This window comes from Diadema antillarum, unplaced genomic scaffold (assembly GCF_040938485.1).
Source record: "Diadema antillarum isolate AM-2024a unplaced genomic scaffold, OU_Dant_1.0 scf00000162, whole genome shotgun sequence".
Lineage (NCBI taxonomy): Eukaryota > Metazoa > Echinodermata > Echinoidea > Diadematoida > Diadematidae > Diadema > Diadema antillarum.
Genome location: NW_027271051.1, coordinates 2,161,865 through 2,179,551, shown reverse-complemented (window position 1 = coordinate 2,179,551; position 17,687 = coordinate 2,161,865). Strand labels below are relative to the sequence as shown.

Below are 17,687 nucleotides of genomic sequence, written 5' to 3'. Positions count from 1 at the left end.
ACATGATACTGTGCACACCAACAACTCAGTACCCCTCAAAATTGTGATAAAGCCTTGCTGGTTCTTGCCCGACGATGTTCTTCCCACTTTATATGTGTTTTGTTACGTTAACTCATGTGTTGTCAGAGGTAATGTATTGAGCAATACATCAGATAATCCCACTAAATTGAAGGTAAACCAAAACTCAAAAGAAGTTGAAAATGAATTAGAGCATCTAGAAGAAATTCTGTTATTGTATTATGGGTACTTTTTAGAAGAATGATTTAAAGAGTTGTGCAGTCAGAAGTTCTACAAATTTGACACACCATCCTTCATTTATATAAACGTAGGCCTATATCTCAGTCTTTCTAACCTCAAAACATCACTTTTGTGGGACTAGTGATTGATAGTCTTACATGACACCAGACACACCTCTCAATCAGTCTAAATGATGTTTGTAATATCTAGATTTTACGGAATTTCTGTGTAGTTGCCAAAACCGTGTAATGCACACGCTAATAGATCATGCATGAAGATAAAATGCGTAATGGTTTCTGCTATAAATGTCTGTGCTGTTCTCCCATTCCTTTACCCTTGCTCTTCACTCAGACCTCATATAATCATCTTCAAGCTGGTCATGTATTGTCCCCCCTCCTCCCCACCCCCAACCTATCCCCAACCTACCCCCCCCCCAAACCGTCTTCTGTCCCCCAGCGACACACATTCTTTGTCGTGCCATGTGCCACGCTGACAGCTCATCATCACCCTGAGGCTGCCATAAGCTGGATCAGGCAAATGCAGCATGGAAAGGTTTTATTGAATTAGGACACCCCCTGTTCTCTCTCTCTCTTTCCATTTCTCCCCTTCTGTTTAGGGGGTTCATTGGTTTTCTCTCCCCATCCTTTTTTTTTTCTCCTTTTTCTGTCTCTCAGCTCCACATTATGAATGTTGGCCCGCAGACAAAATGCCTTGATTTCCACTGTGTTGCCAGTGTAGTGGGGTAGCTGGAGAGTATTGGGGGGTGGGCGCTATGCCAGCATGTCTGACCCCAAGAGTGACAGAAGAGTGATGATATGTAGTATTGGGGGGGGGGGGGGGGGATTTGATTGTTTAGCAAAGGTTCATTTGCAAGACCTACATAAGGGGATCATATTCATATTACATTTGCAATTATTATCATATTTCCGCTGATGTACACTGAATTTAACATTTGGCAGTTACTGTAAAACACGATATATTCGCGGCATGAAAATTTCACGTATTGGAGCTGACTCCCTTTCTCGCAGCATGAAATTTTCGCGAATTGCCACTGGCACTCAATGCATATTGTGTAGGCAAGAACTTTCGCGTGCATTTTAATTTTGCGAGTGTTGGCGCTCGCAAAATTCGCGAAATTAAAATGCACGCAAACATTCCTTGTTTTACAGTATATAACTGACTGCTTGTCACCACTTCTTTTAATCACATAATTATGGTGTAGTCTTCAGTTAGATTTAGCATTTAAACAGAGACTCCAACCCAAAGTACCTTCTGATCTGGAGATTCTCCCGCCTGAAACCCCGAGCAAACGGGAGACTCAAAGTTGATGTGTGCGAAGCGCGAAATTCCCAGGGTTCTAGATGCTCTCTGGTGCTATCTAAGGCTTATTTTTTCAACATACGATAGAAATATGTAAGAAATCCTTTCCAACGGGAGACAAAGAGCCAGGGCGGGAGAAATTAAATCTCAAACGGGAGAACGGGAGATTTTGCAAAAATGGGTTTTCGGCGGGAGATCTCCCGTCGAAAACGGGAGAGTTGGAGTCTCTGTTTAAACCATTGAATGATCTGCATAGGTATACACTGTTATGTATGGCCAAAATGCCAAATATTCCAATGGATTTTTTTTTTTTAAAGTTATTTCTCTGTGGTACTCAGAAGTCATGTAACTGATCGGCTGCTACATGTATACGTGCACCAATATAGTTTCACCATAGTGTTCCAAGAAGTGAAGCAAAAATGATGGTACATGTACTGTACATAACTACAGTGTACAATAATGCTGCTATAATCAGAGCCAGTTTGCACGCAAATGGGATAAGATTTCAGCCCGACTTTGCATTGCTCATGACAGAGCCTATGTTGGCACACATCTGTACTTCTAAGGGTCTAAAATATGCTTAGCCATGCACGTGCAGATATTGCGTTTGGCGCATGCATAAAGATTTGAATACATGTGAGGACATTTGTCTAAAAGTAAGGTGATTATCTCGTGTGCTGGTGTTGTAGGTAGTGTACAATGTAGTATCTCTTTCTGTGTAGCAGTGAGAGATAGCATGCAGGCCTTTATATGCTAGGCAATGTTTGTGGTGTTTTATGTGGGTTATTGTATGTGATTCCCCCTCAAAAAAAAAGAAATGAAGAATAGATTAAAAAAAAGAGAATGAGGAAACACAATCTATAACGTTCTGCAATAGTTCAATTGTGGTTGATTATTCCATTGTGCTTCTAGTGTATCTTGCCTGTTGTGTGGTCTTGTCTGGTCAGTGATTATATTACATGTGATTTCTCAGAAATGATTAATAACAGCACTCAAGTCAAAGCCTAAAATGATAGTGTATTGATTTGGGGGAAGGCCATGAGATGCCTTGTGGCTTCATGTTTAGTCGTACAGCAGAGAATTAAGTAGGTTGTTGAATTGATCAGCCATGGATTTAGTGCTTACAAAACAAATTGTGTCAAACTGTGTGTTGCTTTTTACAGTGGCTCAAGCTAGCTGTACCGGTAGTCACTTTATGTGGCTGTTAGAATCATGCCACCATATTACATAAACTATTCTTAATTTCACTGAAGTAATGCTTGATGGTCAAATACCTATTTGAATAGACTGCTTCTTTGTTGAAAAACAACAACAACAACAACAACACCCTTTTTTGTGCCATTTCAGTTCCTTTTCTATACTACTGTATACGCCAAATATTTCGCGAGGTTTTTATTTTAGCAAATTTCGCGAGTCAAGTGCTATTCGCGAAATTAAAGACACGCGAAAATATTGACTCTGGTCCTGATAAGAATGTGGCGTATGCGTGTACACTTCTCCGTTCAGTGTACAGGACTCCACGATCGCGAATTTAACCACTTGCGAAATCGTCCGGAAGTCCCAATTCGCGAACATTTAGACTCGCGAAATATATGGCGTATACAGTATGTAGCAAGTATATGTATGAATCTCTGAAAAGTGTCCAAGTTCAAATTCATGTCCTTTTTCATGCCATTTTGTATGCAGTAGTACATGAGGAAGAGGTGCAAAAGTTTGAGGTTCTTTTGTTTGTGTGTGCATTTGTAGATCTTGATGTGTATAGAATTACAAATGTTCAAGTATCTTGTTTTCATGGGTACCCTGTTCAAGTGTACACTGCTTCCACTGCTGGCTAGCAGTTTTCCTTGACATAGAGTGAGTAAATAAGGGAGGTCATGGCTGATACATTCATTCACCTTTTCACTACTCAAGGCTGGACTTGATTGCCCACATTATGTGGGCATTTGCAGTAGGGGCCAGTACACAGTATTGACCTCTGTGATATTGTTTAACAAATCAAACAAACCTTGTGTATATATGTGTGTGTGTCTGTCTGTCTGTGTGTGTTAGGGGTGGTGAGGTAGGCTGTTCAGGAAATCTGTAAATTGCATTAACTGGAACAAGACAAAAGGCTAGATATTCCTAAATTCAGTTGACACCACCTCCTTCTAAGCCCCAACAGAATTCTACAAACTGTGTGATGAGAGAGGGAAAAGGATCAGACCCTTCATAAAACAAGGGAAAAGCATGCCTACTATGCTTGCACACTTACCTTGTACAATGCACATGTACAATTGATTTGTGCACCCACTGTGTAGGCCCTATGTGATTTCAAAAGGGCCAAAGGGTAGATGATTGAGTGAAAACTGCAGTAATGCCATCTTTCCACACTGGACAGATTGGTGAACGCTGAAAACAAAAGAGTCTTTTGTAGTGTTCGGTGTTTGGTGTCAACAAAGTGACAAGCACTTGGAGTCATGGCTGACAAAGTTTCAGCACTGTGCAACATGCTGATCAAAAGGTGCATTCACATTTGAATTACTGTAGTATTAGGCCTAAATATCATTGTAACTTCTTAATAGCACCATTCTCATTGACAAAATTCTACTGTAATGCATACTGCAGTAATTCACGTGGTACCATTCTCATTCACAAAATACCATGGCATTTCACCCTCAATGTGAATGCACCTAAAGTTTACAAGTGAGTGAACAGTGTGAACACATGTATGCACTCTTGTGCATTGTTTTTTTTTTGTTTATTTCAGCGTGTTTTACATTCTATGCAACCTTGTCTGTAAAAACAAGCTTAAATTTTAGAAAAAGAAGCGCTCGCCTTTTACCTCTTGTTTGTTTCTTTCAATGCTGTGTATTTGCCTTTGGTACACTTTTACTGAGTTGTAACTGTACTTTATCATCCAGGAAAATTACATCCTGGAAATTTTGCATTGCACTATGTGCCGCTTGACTAATGTGAAATTATGCCTAACATTCTTTCAGTCATTAACAGCATAGTGATATCCCTATACCCAGCAGAGTACAAGTGACTGTTGGTTGGCGAGTGAAATTTTGAAGATGTAAGAGAAAATAGTATATGAACTGCTTTGTAGTGTTCTTCTAGGTGTGTGAAGAGACTAGTCTGTCAACAAGCATGGTCACTGTGTAGCCTTTGTCACAGGTCCCTTTGCTGCTGTAGTGTTTGCAAGAGAAGCAAGCAGAGGGTTATATGTGAGACTAGTCGAGCCACCAGTGAGAGCCAAGACCCAGCTAGAAGGCCTTTGCTGATCCTTATAATATTTGAATGTGCGTCTTTGAATTATGGAAGTTTGCTGCCAGTGTTAGGTAGCAAACATCACAGCCAATCAGCTGTTTGAAGAAACTCATACTTGCACCTTACACACTGACAGCCAATGTGCATATCAAACAAAATTTTTCACTGGTCAAAGTGACTAACCTTTGTAAGCTGCGTTACTAGTAATCAAACTGATTTTAATATTCAGTGTTTGTAATGAGGAGGTTAGACATTCTCCTAGTCATTAATAATGTTTATAATGATCATAATTGCAGATCTGAAGTCTTACTGTATGTACTGTTTATGGGCTCAGCTTCCAGCTCCCCAGCTCCTAGTTCTTAGCTTACAATTGTCAGTGCCAACTTTTAACAGCTTAAGCATTCAGGGCCTTTGAAAAAGGCTAGGTCTGGATGATGACCCTAGCTGAACCACACTGTGGAAGCTTGATCACCACCATTTGGGAAAACAGGGATAATAGCATATGTGTGTGTGTGTGTGTGTGTGTGTGTGTGTGTGTGTGTGTTTGCCTACATGTATGTTTATGCAAGTTCAAGTTTGTGTAGGAGTGGGTTTGCAGATTGCGTGTGTATGTGTGTGTGTATGTGTTTGAGGTGTGCTTACTTATAAATGGCTGAGTTTTTGCCAACCTCTGAATATATTTTGACCTAGTTGGGGTAAAAATTTATGAATGATAAGAAAATATTGCCTTGACCCACAATTGTCTGCAGGTGAATGCAGTTTAGTATTTTTGATAGTGTACTATGTTTAAATGTTGTTGGGTTATCACTACGAAGCCAGGTCAGAGAGCTGTACACAAGAAGTATTAGGAGTTGAATCCTAAAATTGAATAAAATGTGGACATCCTTGATGTGACAAGTGACACATTTATGAGTAATGTGCCTGTGAAATTGATGAAACATGTGTGAGTTTTTGATCTCAAATGGCATCTCTTTTTGACTCATGTTCTGAAACCCCGTGCCTCTGAGGCCCATCACATGGCATTGTAATGAAATACACCATAGATATTTACAGTATTACTGTATTTCCAGAAATAACATTTCCTGCATCCTTTCTCATCACAGAACAAACAAAGTAATGATAGATTTATTGAATTACAGTGCATACTTTCGACTTTAATGATTACAGTAACTTCAGACCAGAGTGTATTAGTTCATGGTTATTTTCGTGTTGCATTATGTACAAGTTTGTGTGGGCGTGTGAGTGTTTATTGGCAAAACACTTGACTCTTCACCTTCTTCAAACTATAGTTTATATGACAAGTATCATATTAAGCTCTCGTTGGAGTTTCGAGTTCGTACATTTTTGGAACATCGTCTATTAATTTAGAAACCAAGTAGGTGGTATCTATCACAACATCAGTGTGACCTTCTTTTGTGGCAGAGAACTAAAGACAGGGAGGCATATTTTAGGAAGTTCCTGAATCGCAAATAAACATTGTGCATGTATTAATATCCACGGAGCAAAATTCACACTAATCTCCAAATTATCGGCAGGTTCCCGTGGCAGAGCTAGGCATAATGCGATTTGTGCAAGCCAGGTATCTCTGGTTGCGTCGGCAGCCCTTGTGAAAGTATTGTGGTGAACCCGGGTCTGTGCGGTTGGTTTGCGTCACCTGGTCGTGAATCACCGGGCCAGGGGGGTGTGCAAGGCGTTTATGACACAACAAGGGATGTTTCCTCCCGTTGCTAATTGGGGGGCAATGTAACACAATCAAGCCCAATCCTGCAACATAATCCCCCTACCCCTCTCTCCGTTTGTGGGCTCTTAATGACCCGTGATTATTGGGCGTTGTGAGTCGTTGATGGAGGTTGTTTCCATTTGTTAGAAAGTGATGGAAAGAGGGGCCTTCATCATTCAGCAGCATTAGCTTGGGCAAATGATAAGTTTCTCATGCCACTTTAACCAGATTTACAGGCTTGCCTCATATGCAGTTATTCTTGTGAGCTAATGAGTTATATAGGCTATAGAAATCATGCTCTTAAAATTATTTTCCTGTGAGAACTGTTTATTGTTGGTTAGCTCTGCAAATTATGTGTGCCATAACAGATTTCTGAATAGATGAGCAAAACAGAATTTGTGTCACAGACATGTAAGAAGCATACATGCATACAGTTTGTACTTCACATTCTTAGTTATAACTCATGCCGCTGTACAAATGTACCTAAATTTCACATGAATGTCTTTATGCATACTATGTGCTTGAAAATGATATGGTTGTTGCATCTTGTGTAAGTGAAGGATTTCAAGCTATCATTCAGGAACAATTAATTGATAATTAAAAGGTCTGAGATATTGTACACATAGCACAAGGTGTGATGCCTACAGTACATTAGTACTATTACGGACTGGAATAGTTTCTACCACCACAGTGTAGTCAGGTCATTTGTGATTTTTGCTTTTCTCTCTCAGTTCTTCCACCGGTCCTTGTGCCGCGCCACAGCGAGTCGATACCTTCACACAGTCTGCTGCCCTACCGGAGCCTCCCCGAGCCGGCCTACCCGCACAACGCCACGTATCCGCAGAGCTTTCAGCAGCAGAATTCGCCCCCTCCTCCGCCAACTCACCCGGGTTCGCCCCACAGCTCCAACCAGCCGCAGGCATCGCCAGCCAGCTCAAATCCTAACAGTCCCTATGGTTTGCCAGGTAGGTACCATGTGCCTGGATGATCCAGGGGGGTGGGGCAAAGAGAATTCAAGGGGTGGAGGACTGGGTGTGTCTAAGGAGTGCATTGTCGATGTTGATCCAGTTCTTTATTCCCATAGTGCTCAAAATGTGTCTGTTATGAAATTATAGTAGGACAGGCTGCCAAGGAGCATGACTAAATCTCTTGTGCTAACAACAACAACAAATTTCAATGATGCAGTTCTGCTCGTCCCAACGATGAGCTGTGTAGAATTTTGTGTTCATGAGCGGTATGGTACACTGACTACATCTACTAGTGAGCGTTTGAACTGCGATAACTTTACCCTTGTTGAGTAAGCACAAAAACGCCAACAAACTGATGACTCCCGTAGTTCAGAAGCTGTCAGTTGAATGAATCACAAACATGATGCCCTTATGTAGGCCATTGTTTGCATTGTCATGAAAACACTATCCTTGACAAGTTTAAGGCATTAACCCTTTAGCAGCTATGTTGGATTCTCGCAATGTCAACTTCTGTTTGCTGAAAAGAACAGGCAATTTTCACACAATTTGGAAGGGTATGGACAAATTGAGCATGCATTTATGGAGATGACCTGAAGAGTAGGGTGGATGCAGGGTTCGTATGATTAAAGCTGAGAACCGTATTTGCCACATACTGTATAAGCTGTTATTTTCATGAGGGTTTAATTTTCACAAATTCTGCAAATCATTGTTGATCCGGGAATTTATCAACCACACAAGAAAATGTTGCCATGCACTAGGGCAATTGTGCGCTTACGATAGCCTCTCTGTCAATTCACGAAAACAACATCTCGCTAAATTGTCTGTGACTTCATTCACAAAAATATCTGGATGCATAAGCAACAGCTTATACAATTGAGTGATATTTGGGAGAGTGCTAAAGGGTTAATCAGTATGTGTACAAGAGCTATGCATCCTCTATGTGCAGTAGAATGGGACTTGCAAAGTTGACAAGAGTCCAGCATCCTTGGCAGCATTGTCTAGTTTGGAACAATACTTTTGTGCAAGGAAAAATTGGCAGCAAACAAACACCTTTGTTCTAAAGAAAGCCATTTCTTAGTAAACCCGAGAAATTGTTATGAGGTGTTTATGGGTTGGCTTCTTGTGCCAGTTTTGTCACCTTGGACTTGTTTGCTCAAATCCCCTCCCCCCCCCCCCCCCCCCACACACACACACACACTCACACACACAATCCAGCCAGGAGGTTGGATTACAGCTTACTACCACATGATTGATGTTATGCATTTTTCAAATAAGCACCATGATAGCTCATATTACAATTTAATCCCATCTTTTGAAGTGTGGGGGAGGGAAGAATGGATGTAGCCATGTTACAGTGCTTCTTCTTACACACACAAGATCGTTGGCTGAATGCAAGGCAGGCAACATTCGTGCAGGCATCTATTCATCAGATAACATTGTGTAAGCCAATGTGGCATTTGTCTAAATAACCGGGAACCTGCACATACATGGGTTTTATTCCATACATGCATACATACAAGCATAGGCCCAGTCATGCCACATCCTTTGTGGTGTATAAAGGACTTCCAAGGACGATGCACTAAAAGTAGAGTGGTAGTGGTTCAGCTTTTCTACGTATTAAAAAAAAAACATACGGGCATTGTTTCAGAGAGGACAGACCAGACTGTGTTTACAGTGGGTGTCTCGTCTGTGAACCTTCCCCTACTTGACTAGATAATCATTGACTGCACGACATTATTGCGGTAATGCCAATTAGATTCCAGCCCAGGTCGTCGTAACCAACTCATTCATTGCTTCAATAAAGATGCAGGGTGGCACTCCTGCTTCCCATTAATTAGCTAACACTCCTGGTTTATGTGGGCGATGACCTGCCTCAGGGACTGCGGGGGATGGCTCGTTCAAACCACTTCTTGGACCTGGATAGTGATAGTGTGACACATCAATTGGCTCAGTCATTCAAAGCAGTTCAGTGGGAAAACTCTTGGCTTTGATATCCTTTGTATTTTCCTTTATCAAGCATTAACTAATATGTGCATTCGTCTCTCTCAAAGTACTTGTAGGCCTACAGTCAAGTTTTGCCCACAGTCATTGGTGCAAATATGGCGGAGAATGGAAGGATTCAGCAGTGACATAATAGAGTACTAAAGTGATGATGTCACAGTCATTTGTTCGAGTATGGCTACCAACCATTGTGTTCACAGATATTCAGGCTATTGGAGGTTGTTTGGAACCAGTATCCTTGTCATTGAGTGGCTATGATATCACACATCATTACTCTGCATTATATCCAAACTTGTAGACTATTAGTGTGTTCATTAAAGAGTTCCGCTAGGCGAGGACTTTGTTTCTGCTATTTGACAGATACACCACTCATAAATATATTTCACAACTTTTTTCATCGCAATAATTCTAACTGACTCCATGAGAGGACAATCTTTTGCCAGGTTGACTATAACGTCCTGCTGCTGCATGATTGTTTCGTATGCCATTTAAGTAGAAACTGAAGTATTGCTTGAACGAGATCAGCTCCAATTTTTTTGATCACGCCAAGTGCCTCTCATGTCACTCTTATACTCTATGTAGGCGGTGATTGATCCATATAATCTCAGTTTAAGTCTTCTGTTTACTTTGCGTTTGGCTTTTCTAGGCCAGGGTTCATCTCAGCGGAAGAAGTTATTGTGGTTTACCCTTTGCTTTGTTGTTGATTTTAACTTATGTTGAGGGGATGACATGAAGACATTTGCTTGGACAGCATCTCGGGGTATTCGTCCGGGGCTCTGCCTTGTCGGATAAACCAGATGTAGTTAGTCAGGACCCTTGTTAATTATCACCACATCCAATTACCAAGGCGAGTAAATCCCGCCAAGGTTGCACGGATCTCGTTAAACAAGTGAGTGAGACCGGGGCGTCTGTGCTGCGCCCTCAAATGAGGCTCTACGTGAATAATGAGCCGAATACTTAAAACCCAGGTACTGGCACGAACTGGGGTGACGATACAAATCCGTAACCAAAATAACATTGCGCTAAGTAAGCCTTCAAAGTAATGGCTGAGTCTGCATCACGAGTGATGCTGTGCATATCGCTGTCATAAGAGCCCCCCCCCCCCCCCCCCATCGTTACCATCAATGTCTTGAAATATAATCAACATTTCTATTCTCAAGATGGTTCTCCATCCTCTGTAATCATGACTGCTCTGTAAAGCCCTGAAAATTAAGTGTCCTGTACTGTTATGCAACACAATTCATTGCTCCTCTACAAGTTACCATATTTACCATATTAAAATGATTTTGGTCTTTGACACCTTTTTGAGGGGAGATTCATTGTCATCATCTCAAAAGATGGAGCTGATAACATGATTATACAATTAAACATCAACATTTGCATTAGATACATTGTAGACGATTGTTTCCTGTTTACAAATGCTAAGTTATATGGGGGAGGGGGAGAGAACAAATCGGACATGACAAACTTAATGCATGAGGGGGAAGGTGACAGTTTCTGGAGAATGGTCAAAACTATTCAAAGTCAAAGTTCACATCAATCAACATGTAAAGAAACCTAACAGTAATGCTGGCTTTCACATCATCAAATATTCTGAATGAATTGCCCATAATTCAACACATACCTTTTTATTTATTAACTGTGTTATATTGCTATACTATACTCTGCCAGTCCTGTGTTTGTTGTATGAAAAGCTCTAAAATATTGAACATGCTTCAGTATTGCTAAGAATTTATTGCCACTTTGGAATGTGCCTATTGATTTCTGTTACATTCCATCATTATTTGTAGCCTGTTCATGTTCCATTGGATTGCAGAGAGATGTGTTGATTACCTAGGTTACTGCAACATGATCATGACTTGTGCATTGATGCCCCTCCCCCTTTCTCTCTTCCTTCCAGCTGACACGCCTCCCCCAGCGTACATGCCACCCGAAGATGGCGGCCCTAACCAGAATGACAACAGCTCCACGCCAATGGACACCAATCCACCCTCACTTGTGCAACCAAACCAGCTCATGGGTAATTTTGATGTTCTTGTACTTGATTGTGTAACCCTGGTGTAAATGGGGTTCCATGTACCTATGTTTGCTTGTTAATGTGTTTGTTTGTGTTGTCAGTTTACTTTTTAAAATGTCATTCTTTGTGATGTTGATTCCTTGGCATTGAATGGTTCTCCTACTAAGTCTCCTCCAGGAACTGCTGCAGAGATTTGGCTTATTTTTTTTTTTCAGCGGGGAGGGGATGGTTCATCCTCCTGTAATTGAACTGAACTGAAGTGTCTTGATAGACATCAATTGTGAAGCTTATTGTGAAAGTATGTGACTACGTGATGGTGGAGTGACCTTAAGGAGGGTACATGGGGTTACACTTCAGATAGCACATCAAACTGAATGGAAGCATGATACAAATACAATCCACTTAGTCCTTTGTTTCCCCTTTTTGAATGGCATCTTGAGATCTTGGGGAAAGCATCGAGCCAAAGGTTAAGGTCACATTTGGAAATTATTTACTGCACATGCAAAAGTTTATGACAAATGTCATCAATGTTTTGTTATCTAGGGCAATTTTTTTTTTCTATTCTTCTTTTTGAAAAGAAACCAATGTGATGGTTTTTACGTGGCATCGTGCCTTGATAGTAATTCCCAGTGAAAACTGCAAAAGTTTAATCATGAAATTGCACTGTCATAGCCATTTGGTTTTCCCAGGTGCATTTTTCTGCTTTGAAAGCAGTTGTGAATGTAATGTATATAAAGGTTCAAGTTCGATTTGATTGGTCAACACCTGAGGTTTGATTGAGCAATTCTGTTCAAGCCTGGAACTCTGAACTGGCATGAAATACTAGGATCTGAAAATCTAAAATCTGATTGTATTACTGCCAATTGTTATGTCTTGGGTAGTGTAGTTTCCCCCCAGCATAATATGTAGTATTGCTCAGCTTGACACAAGTTACAGCTCCATGACAGGTTTCTTGTAGACATGTTTTCCCCACAGATGTTTGAGGAAGATCATGTTACCAGATTGCATAGCAACTGTGAAGTCTTAGTTATGAGCTGTCCCAAGCAACGTTTCTTTCCCTTATTTAACATTCAATCAAGCCCCGTAGTCATCAATGTGCACATTGGTGTGAAATGGGACCCCGAGAAAGGGTAAAAGGGCATTCACTTCTGTGCGATCTGGAACAGCACATGTCGAATCAGGCCAGAGTTCCCAGCGATTCTCGGGGAATGTAATTTTTCTCTTCCCGTCTCCATTCCCCGTCCCATCTCACTTTCTATTCCGTGGAGTATCTCGTGGCACAGAATAGCTCCTGGTGAAGGCACGAACAGTGTGCTCCCAGTTGCTTCCCCCCTGGCAACCGTGATGGCAATGAATAGACATGTAGTCCGACACCTCCAAGATAAATGCTTCCACATGCTGCAACAGGAACAAATTATCACCTCGGCTGCATGCGAAGGAAGGGGTGCGCTCACGTGCCGCGAACATTGCAGAGGACTCGGAAGATGGATAAAAAAGGGCACGCGAGTCCATGAATGTGCTTCCGTCTTTCGCCGTTGTAACGCCTGAACAGAATATTCCAGCTGCTCAATGCATGGGCTCGAAGTGTTGGTAATGCCGATTTAAACAAGTATGCACTATCAGTGAAAATGTGCTATCCTATGAATTGGTGCTACAGAGATTAAGAAATGAAAGCTGTATGCTTGCATTTTAAAAAAAAAAGAAAAGAAAAGAAAATGAGATATTTCTTAGTTGTTTGAACTAAAGCAATGCATGAAAAGCAAGTGATGTGCATACAGAATAGGAACAAAAAGGTATCTTACAAATGGGAACCTTTTATCTAAAACAAAGATGTTTATTCAAATTCATGAAATTCTTCCGTCAAGATGTTTTTCATTCCAACTGATTGACAATCAGTTGCAAAGTTGTTAATGTTTTTCTTTTCTTTAGCATGGCCTATTCTTTCTGTTGTCAGTAATCTAATTCTTGTCCATTCGGTATGTTGTGAACACACTATTACTTCAGTCAGTGTGTTTCATGATTTGGTTTTTTTAGTAAACAGTCTATGTTCGGCTACCTACTAGGTCTGAACAATAAAACAACATAAGCATTACTTGCACAATAGTGCATTAGTAAACATTAAAAGGAAGCGAAGGGCTTTGGTAAAAGGCATCCACGCCATAGAACAGGAAATAAGCAATTACAGTATGTTGATGGCTGTAACCTGTGCAACACAGAAACCAGGGCAGAGATTTGTGATGTGACGGACAGAAAGTCATCGTGCCACACATTTTATATTTGATAGCTGCCAGTGTTGTGGTTAAGGAGACTTGGATTTGTAAATCAGCACTCAGAAGTACTGTATCCGCCAAATATTTCGTGAGGTTTTTATTTTCGTGAATTTTGCGAGTCAGCTGCTATTCGCGAAATTAAAAACACACGAAAATATTGACTCTAATGCCGAAATGAATATGACGTACGTGTACTTCTCCGTTCAGTACAGGACTTCACAATCACGAAATTGTCGAGAAGTCCTGATTCACAAAAATTTAGACTCTTGAAATATATGGCGTATACATTATATTATCAGGGCAGCTGAAGTTTGTCCCTTTTTTAACTGTAAAATTTGAAAAAATTTGATTGTATATCAGTTTAACGAAGTATGTCGCCGTCTTAACTCGTTGAGGACGAGTCCCGAGTATACTCGGGCAGGTGTATATGGGAAATGTGTGTTATAGCAAAATCAGCCCGTCCTCAACGGGGTAATGATGGTTGTGAATAGTGCTTAGATGGCGGGGGGGGGGGGGGGGGGGGGCATTTGCTGTAGCTCTGTAAACTGTCTAAGGAAGCAAGGCAGGGATGGTGGTGCATAGACAGAGAAAAACTACCTTCACATGTGTGTGGAACGTCCTAGTTACTACAAAGCATGCCTCATCGACTGAATGACTTGCAAATCTTGGTGAAAGCGGCATAGTTATTGGTAGTAGGGCTTTCTCATTAGATCTCTGGAACCGAGCTGAACAGAAGGACTTCATGTGAAAAGAATAAGAAAGAAAGGGAGGGAGGGAGGGGGGGGGGGGAAGATGTTGGTATGACCTTGAATTATAAGGCGAGCAGAAGTTTGTCTTAGAGCCTGTCGCTCATTACTGTGGATCCCTTAATTAACAAGCGACAGGCGCGTAAACATCACCGCTGCCGAGAGTGGCGGCATCTGTGTTTTGTGTCTCTCCATGCCTGGACAAGCGAAGTGCGCTGGCAAGTGGCTGATGATCTGGACAAGACTTCCGACGGAATTACGTGTGGAATGGTTGCCTCAGCCCGTCAGAGGGGATTGCACCTTGTTATAAGGGACGTGACAGAATTTGAATGATGATGCTAAATTCAAGGCAGGATTAGTATGCGCATGCAAGACAATTTGATTGGTGTAACACTGTTAGGGTATAGGAGATTTTGCGGATTACCGAAAGAATACTGTTCAAAAAGTTGTCATGATTGTGACTGATTATGATGACTTCAAAGCAAGGCGGGGGGGGGGGGGGGGGGGGGGGGGGCCTTAAAAGAAATTATTCAAGCTAAAATAGGGCTTGACATTAGTGATGGCTCGGTGGCCCAGGACCACTTTGATATTGGACCCCCAAATTTCCCCAGAGTATGTATTTTGGTGGCCCGAAGGGGCAACTGATATTCTAAATGGGTTGTTATGTTTTCTTTATTTTAGGACAATACATTTCTTTTTGGAGCCACCAAAATTTGTATTGACCCAAATGGGCTGCCAAAGGAAAGAGTGAGTGCTAAACCCTGTAAAAGAAAGGCAAATGGTTTGAAAGTCAAAGGAGTGATGTTATAGTACTTCTCCAGACTGACGTTACTGTTTAAAAATCATGTGATTCTGACATTCCCTACGCCACAATCCTGGTTTGCAATGTAAATTATATGTAAGAGCAACATACGATTGAACTTAAACCTATGGAAGGGTTGGACTTGCCCCATATGTAAATATGGAGATATGGCTGACTGTACAAGTCTTTCAGGGTTGGAAGGAGGGGGTGTGTATGGGAAAAGTTGTTAGGGAATCCAAACCTTGTGATGTATCATCCGGAGAATATGTCTGTAATAGTTCTTTCCAGTGCAGTGCAGAATGACAGCAATTTTGCTCAAATTATTTTTCATTTATTGCTTCTTTTTTTTTTTTGTTCTTGCTAAAAGACAGTGAATGGAAGATTTCCTCAGGGAAACTGTCTTCTTTCTTGACTGGACTTTGCATGCATTTTAGATCTGGAGAAATATGATTTGGGACTTCTCTCAACTCTGTTCAAATGTACTAGGCAAAGGCAATCTGTCATCATGCAAGTGCCATGAAGTCACACCCAAATGCAAAACCAGTGCAGTTGTGCAGAGTATTCATCGCTGGGGATCAAACATTGCTTTTCCAAGGTATGCCCATAAATGGGTCGGTGTTTTAATAGTGATATGCCTCTGCGACACACTGGATGGATGTACTAACTATCAGCTCACCTAGGACAATTGGCTTCCTCAGGTGAGTGCGCTTCCTTCCTTGACACATTGTACCTTGATAAAGCCAGATGTTTGGCGCTTCCCCTGCCAGCGCCTGGAACAAAGGACAGACAAGGCATCAATAACAACAAGTCGGGATCCTGAGGACAGCTGGACGAATTTACAAAGTAAACTCTCCAAAGGGAATAAAGGATATTGTACATCAGCTAGAGGTTTCCGACATCATTACCGCACTACCTGTGCGTGCTGTTTGTCAAAACATCAGGAGCATTTCCATCAGAGCAGCCAATGAAAAAGAGAGGGAGAGGTAGAGAGGTATCGATATTGCACTGTTTTCGTGAAGGCCGGTGACTTTGTGAACCAGGATATATCAAGGCAAATTTTAGTGCTGGTACGGGTTAAATTTGTCGGCGGCAGTGATCGCAATTCGTACCTGAATAAACATATAAAAGTTAATTGTGTGGACTCAAAGAGGAAAAGGTAGTCTTTCATGCATTCTTGAAACCGACTGGTTTGTCACTACGCAGTGTCTGAAATCAATATTAGAGGATGAAATTTTACACCTAGGGAAGAAAATACACATTGTAAGATTAGTCACTCCTGTAATTTAAGTGTCATAATGCTATGTCCCTTACCAAAAACACATAAAGAGGAATAGGTAGATTTTAGGGGGATTTTTTTTTTTTCCTGCAACAGTAATAACATGAGATTTGAACTAACAAGTCTACTAGCATGCCCTTACCTGTACAGTCTTTGAGCAATAGTCATAGGTGGTGTGATATTTCTTATTTAAAGCTGATTATCTTTTGTGCGTCAAGGTAACTATTACCTCTATCAAGGAAGTTATGGTTTTTGCCGGCATTTGTGTATTTGTTTGTTTATCTGCCAGCAATATTACTAAAAAAAAATATTTCAAATGGATATTGGTGACATTTTTAGGATATAGGTCCGTTGTGGTAAAAGGGAAAGGTGATTAGTATATGGGATTGATATGGATCGTGATTCAGATCCAGGATTTTTTTTGTTAAAGAATGCGTGCACAAGTTCTGTACCGTAAGTGACCCTATGGCTTTGGAACAAATTTGGGTTGGTTTTCTCCAGGTGCTTCCAGTTGGTAAAGCGTCTTCAGTTTTTCAAGTAGGAACCTCTGCCTTACTTTCAGTGTCTGAGATTGGGAGGAAATTGCTAAATTAGTAAGTGTGTCACATTTTTGTCCTTACCAACCCTTACCAGTGTCATGAGAAATTTAGCTCATTTATGTTTTTAGCTACTTAATTTCTGTATGGTACATGGATGTATATGCTTTCATTCATTTTCACCTTCAGTTTTTAATAGTGCATTGCTACACTGTATGATAATAATAATAATAATAACTATTTCTTATTGAGCGCTTTTACAGGACCTGATCAAAGCGCTGTACATACATCAACAAACAATATTTACAAAGTATAGGAACAACATACTGTAGTTACAATTGAAATAGTTCAGTCTTCAGTTTCTTCTAAACATTTCTTCTGAATTACATAGACGGAGTTGTTTTGGTAGAGTGTTCCAGACAACAGATCCAGCATATGAAAATGTACGTTCGAAAACTTTGGTTTTTACTTGTGGGATTTGTAAGACTGTCTTATGACTCTATGAAATATTACCCACCACTGGTGCCACCCTCGTGCAAGTTTGG

At 40.9% G+C, this 17,687-nt stretch overlaps 1 protein-coding gene across 1 annotated transcript in view; it reads left to right on the top strand.

Moving 5' to 3' along the window:
• The window catches only part of LOC139722283 (mothers against decapentaplegic homolog 9-like), a 43,305-nt gene that overhangs the window by 10,080 nt on the left and 15,538 nt on the right, over positions 1 to 17,687 (top strand). The window contains exons 3-4 of the mRNA XM_071633592.1: positions 7,258 to 7,491; positions 11,396 to 11,515. Coding sequence (XP_071489693.1) covers positions 7,258 to 7,491; positions 11,396 to 11,515 — 354 coding nt within the window. The remainder of the gene's footprint in view (positions 1 to 7,257; positions 7,492 to 11,395; positions 11,516 to 17,687) is intronic.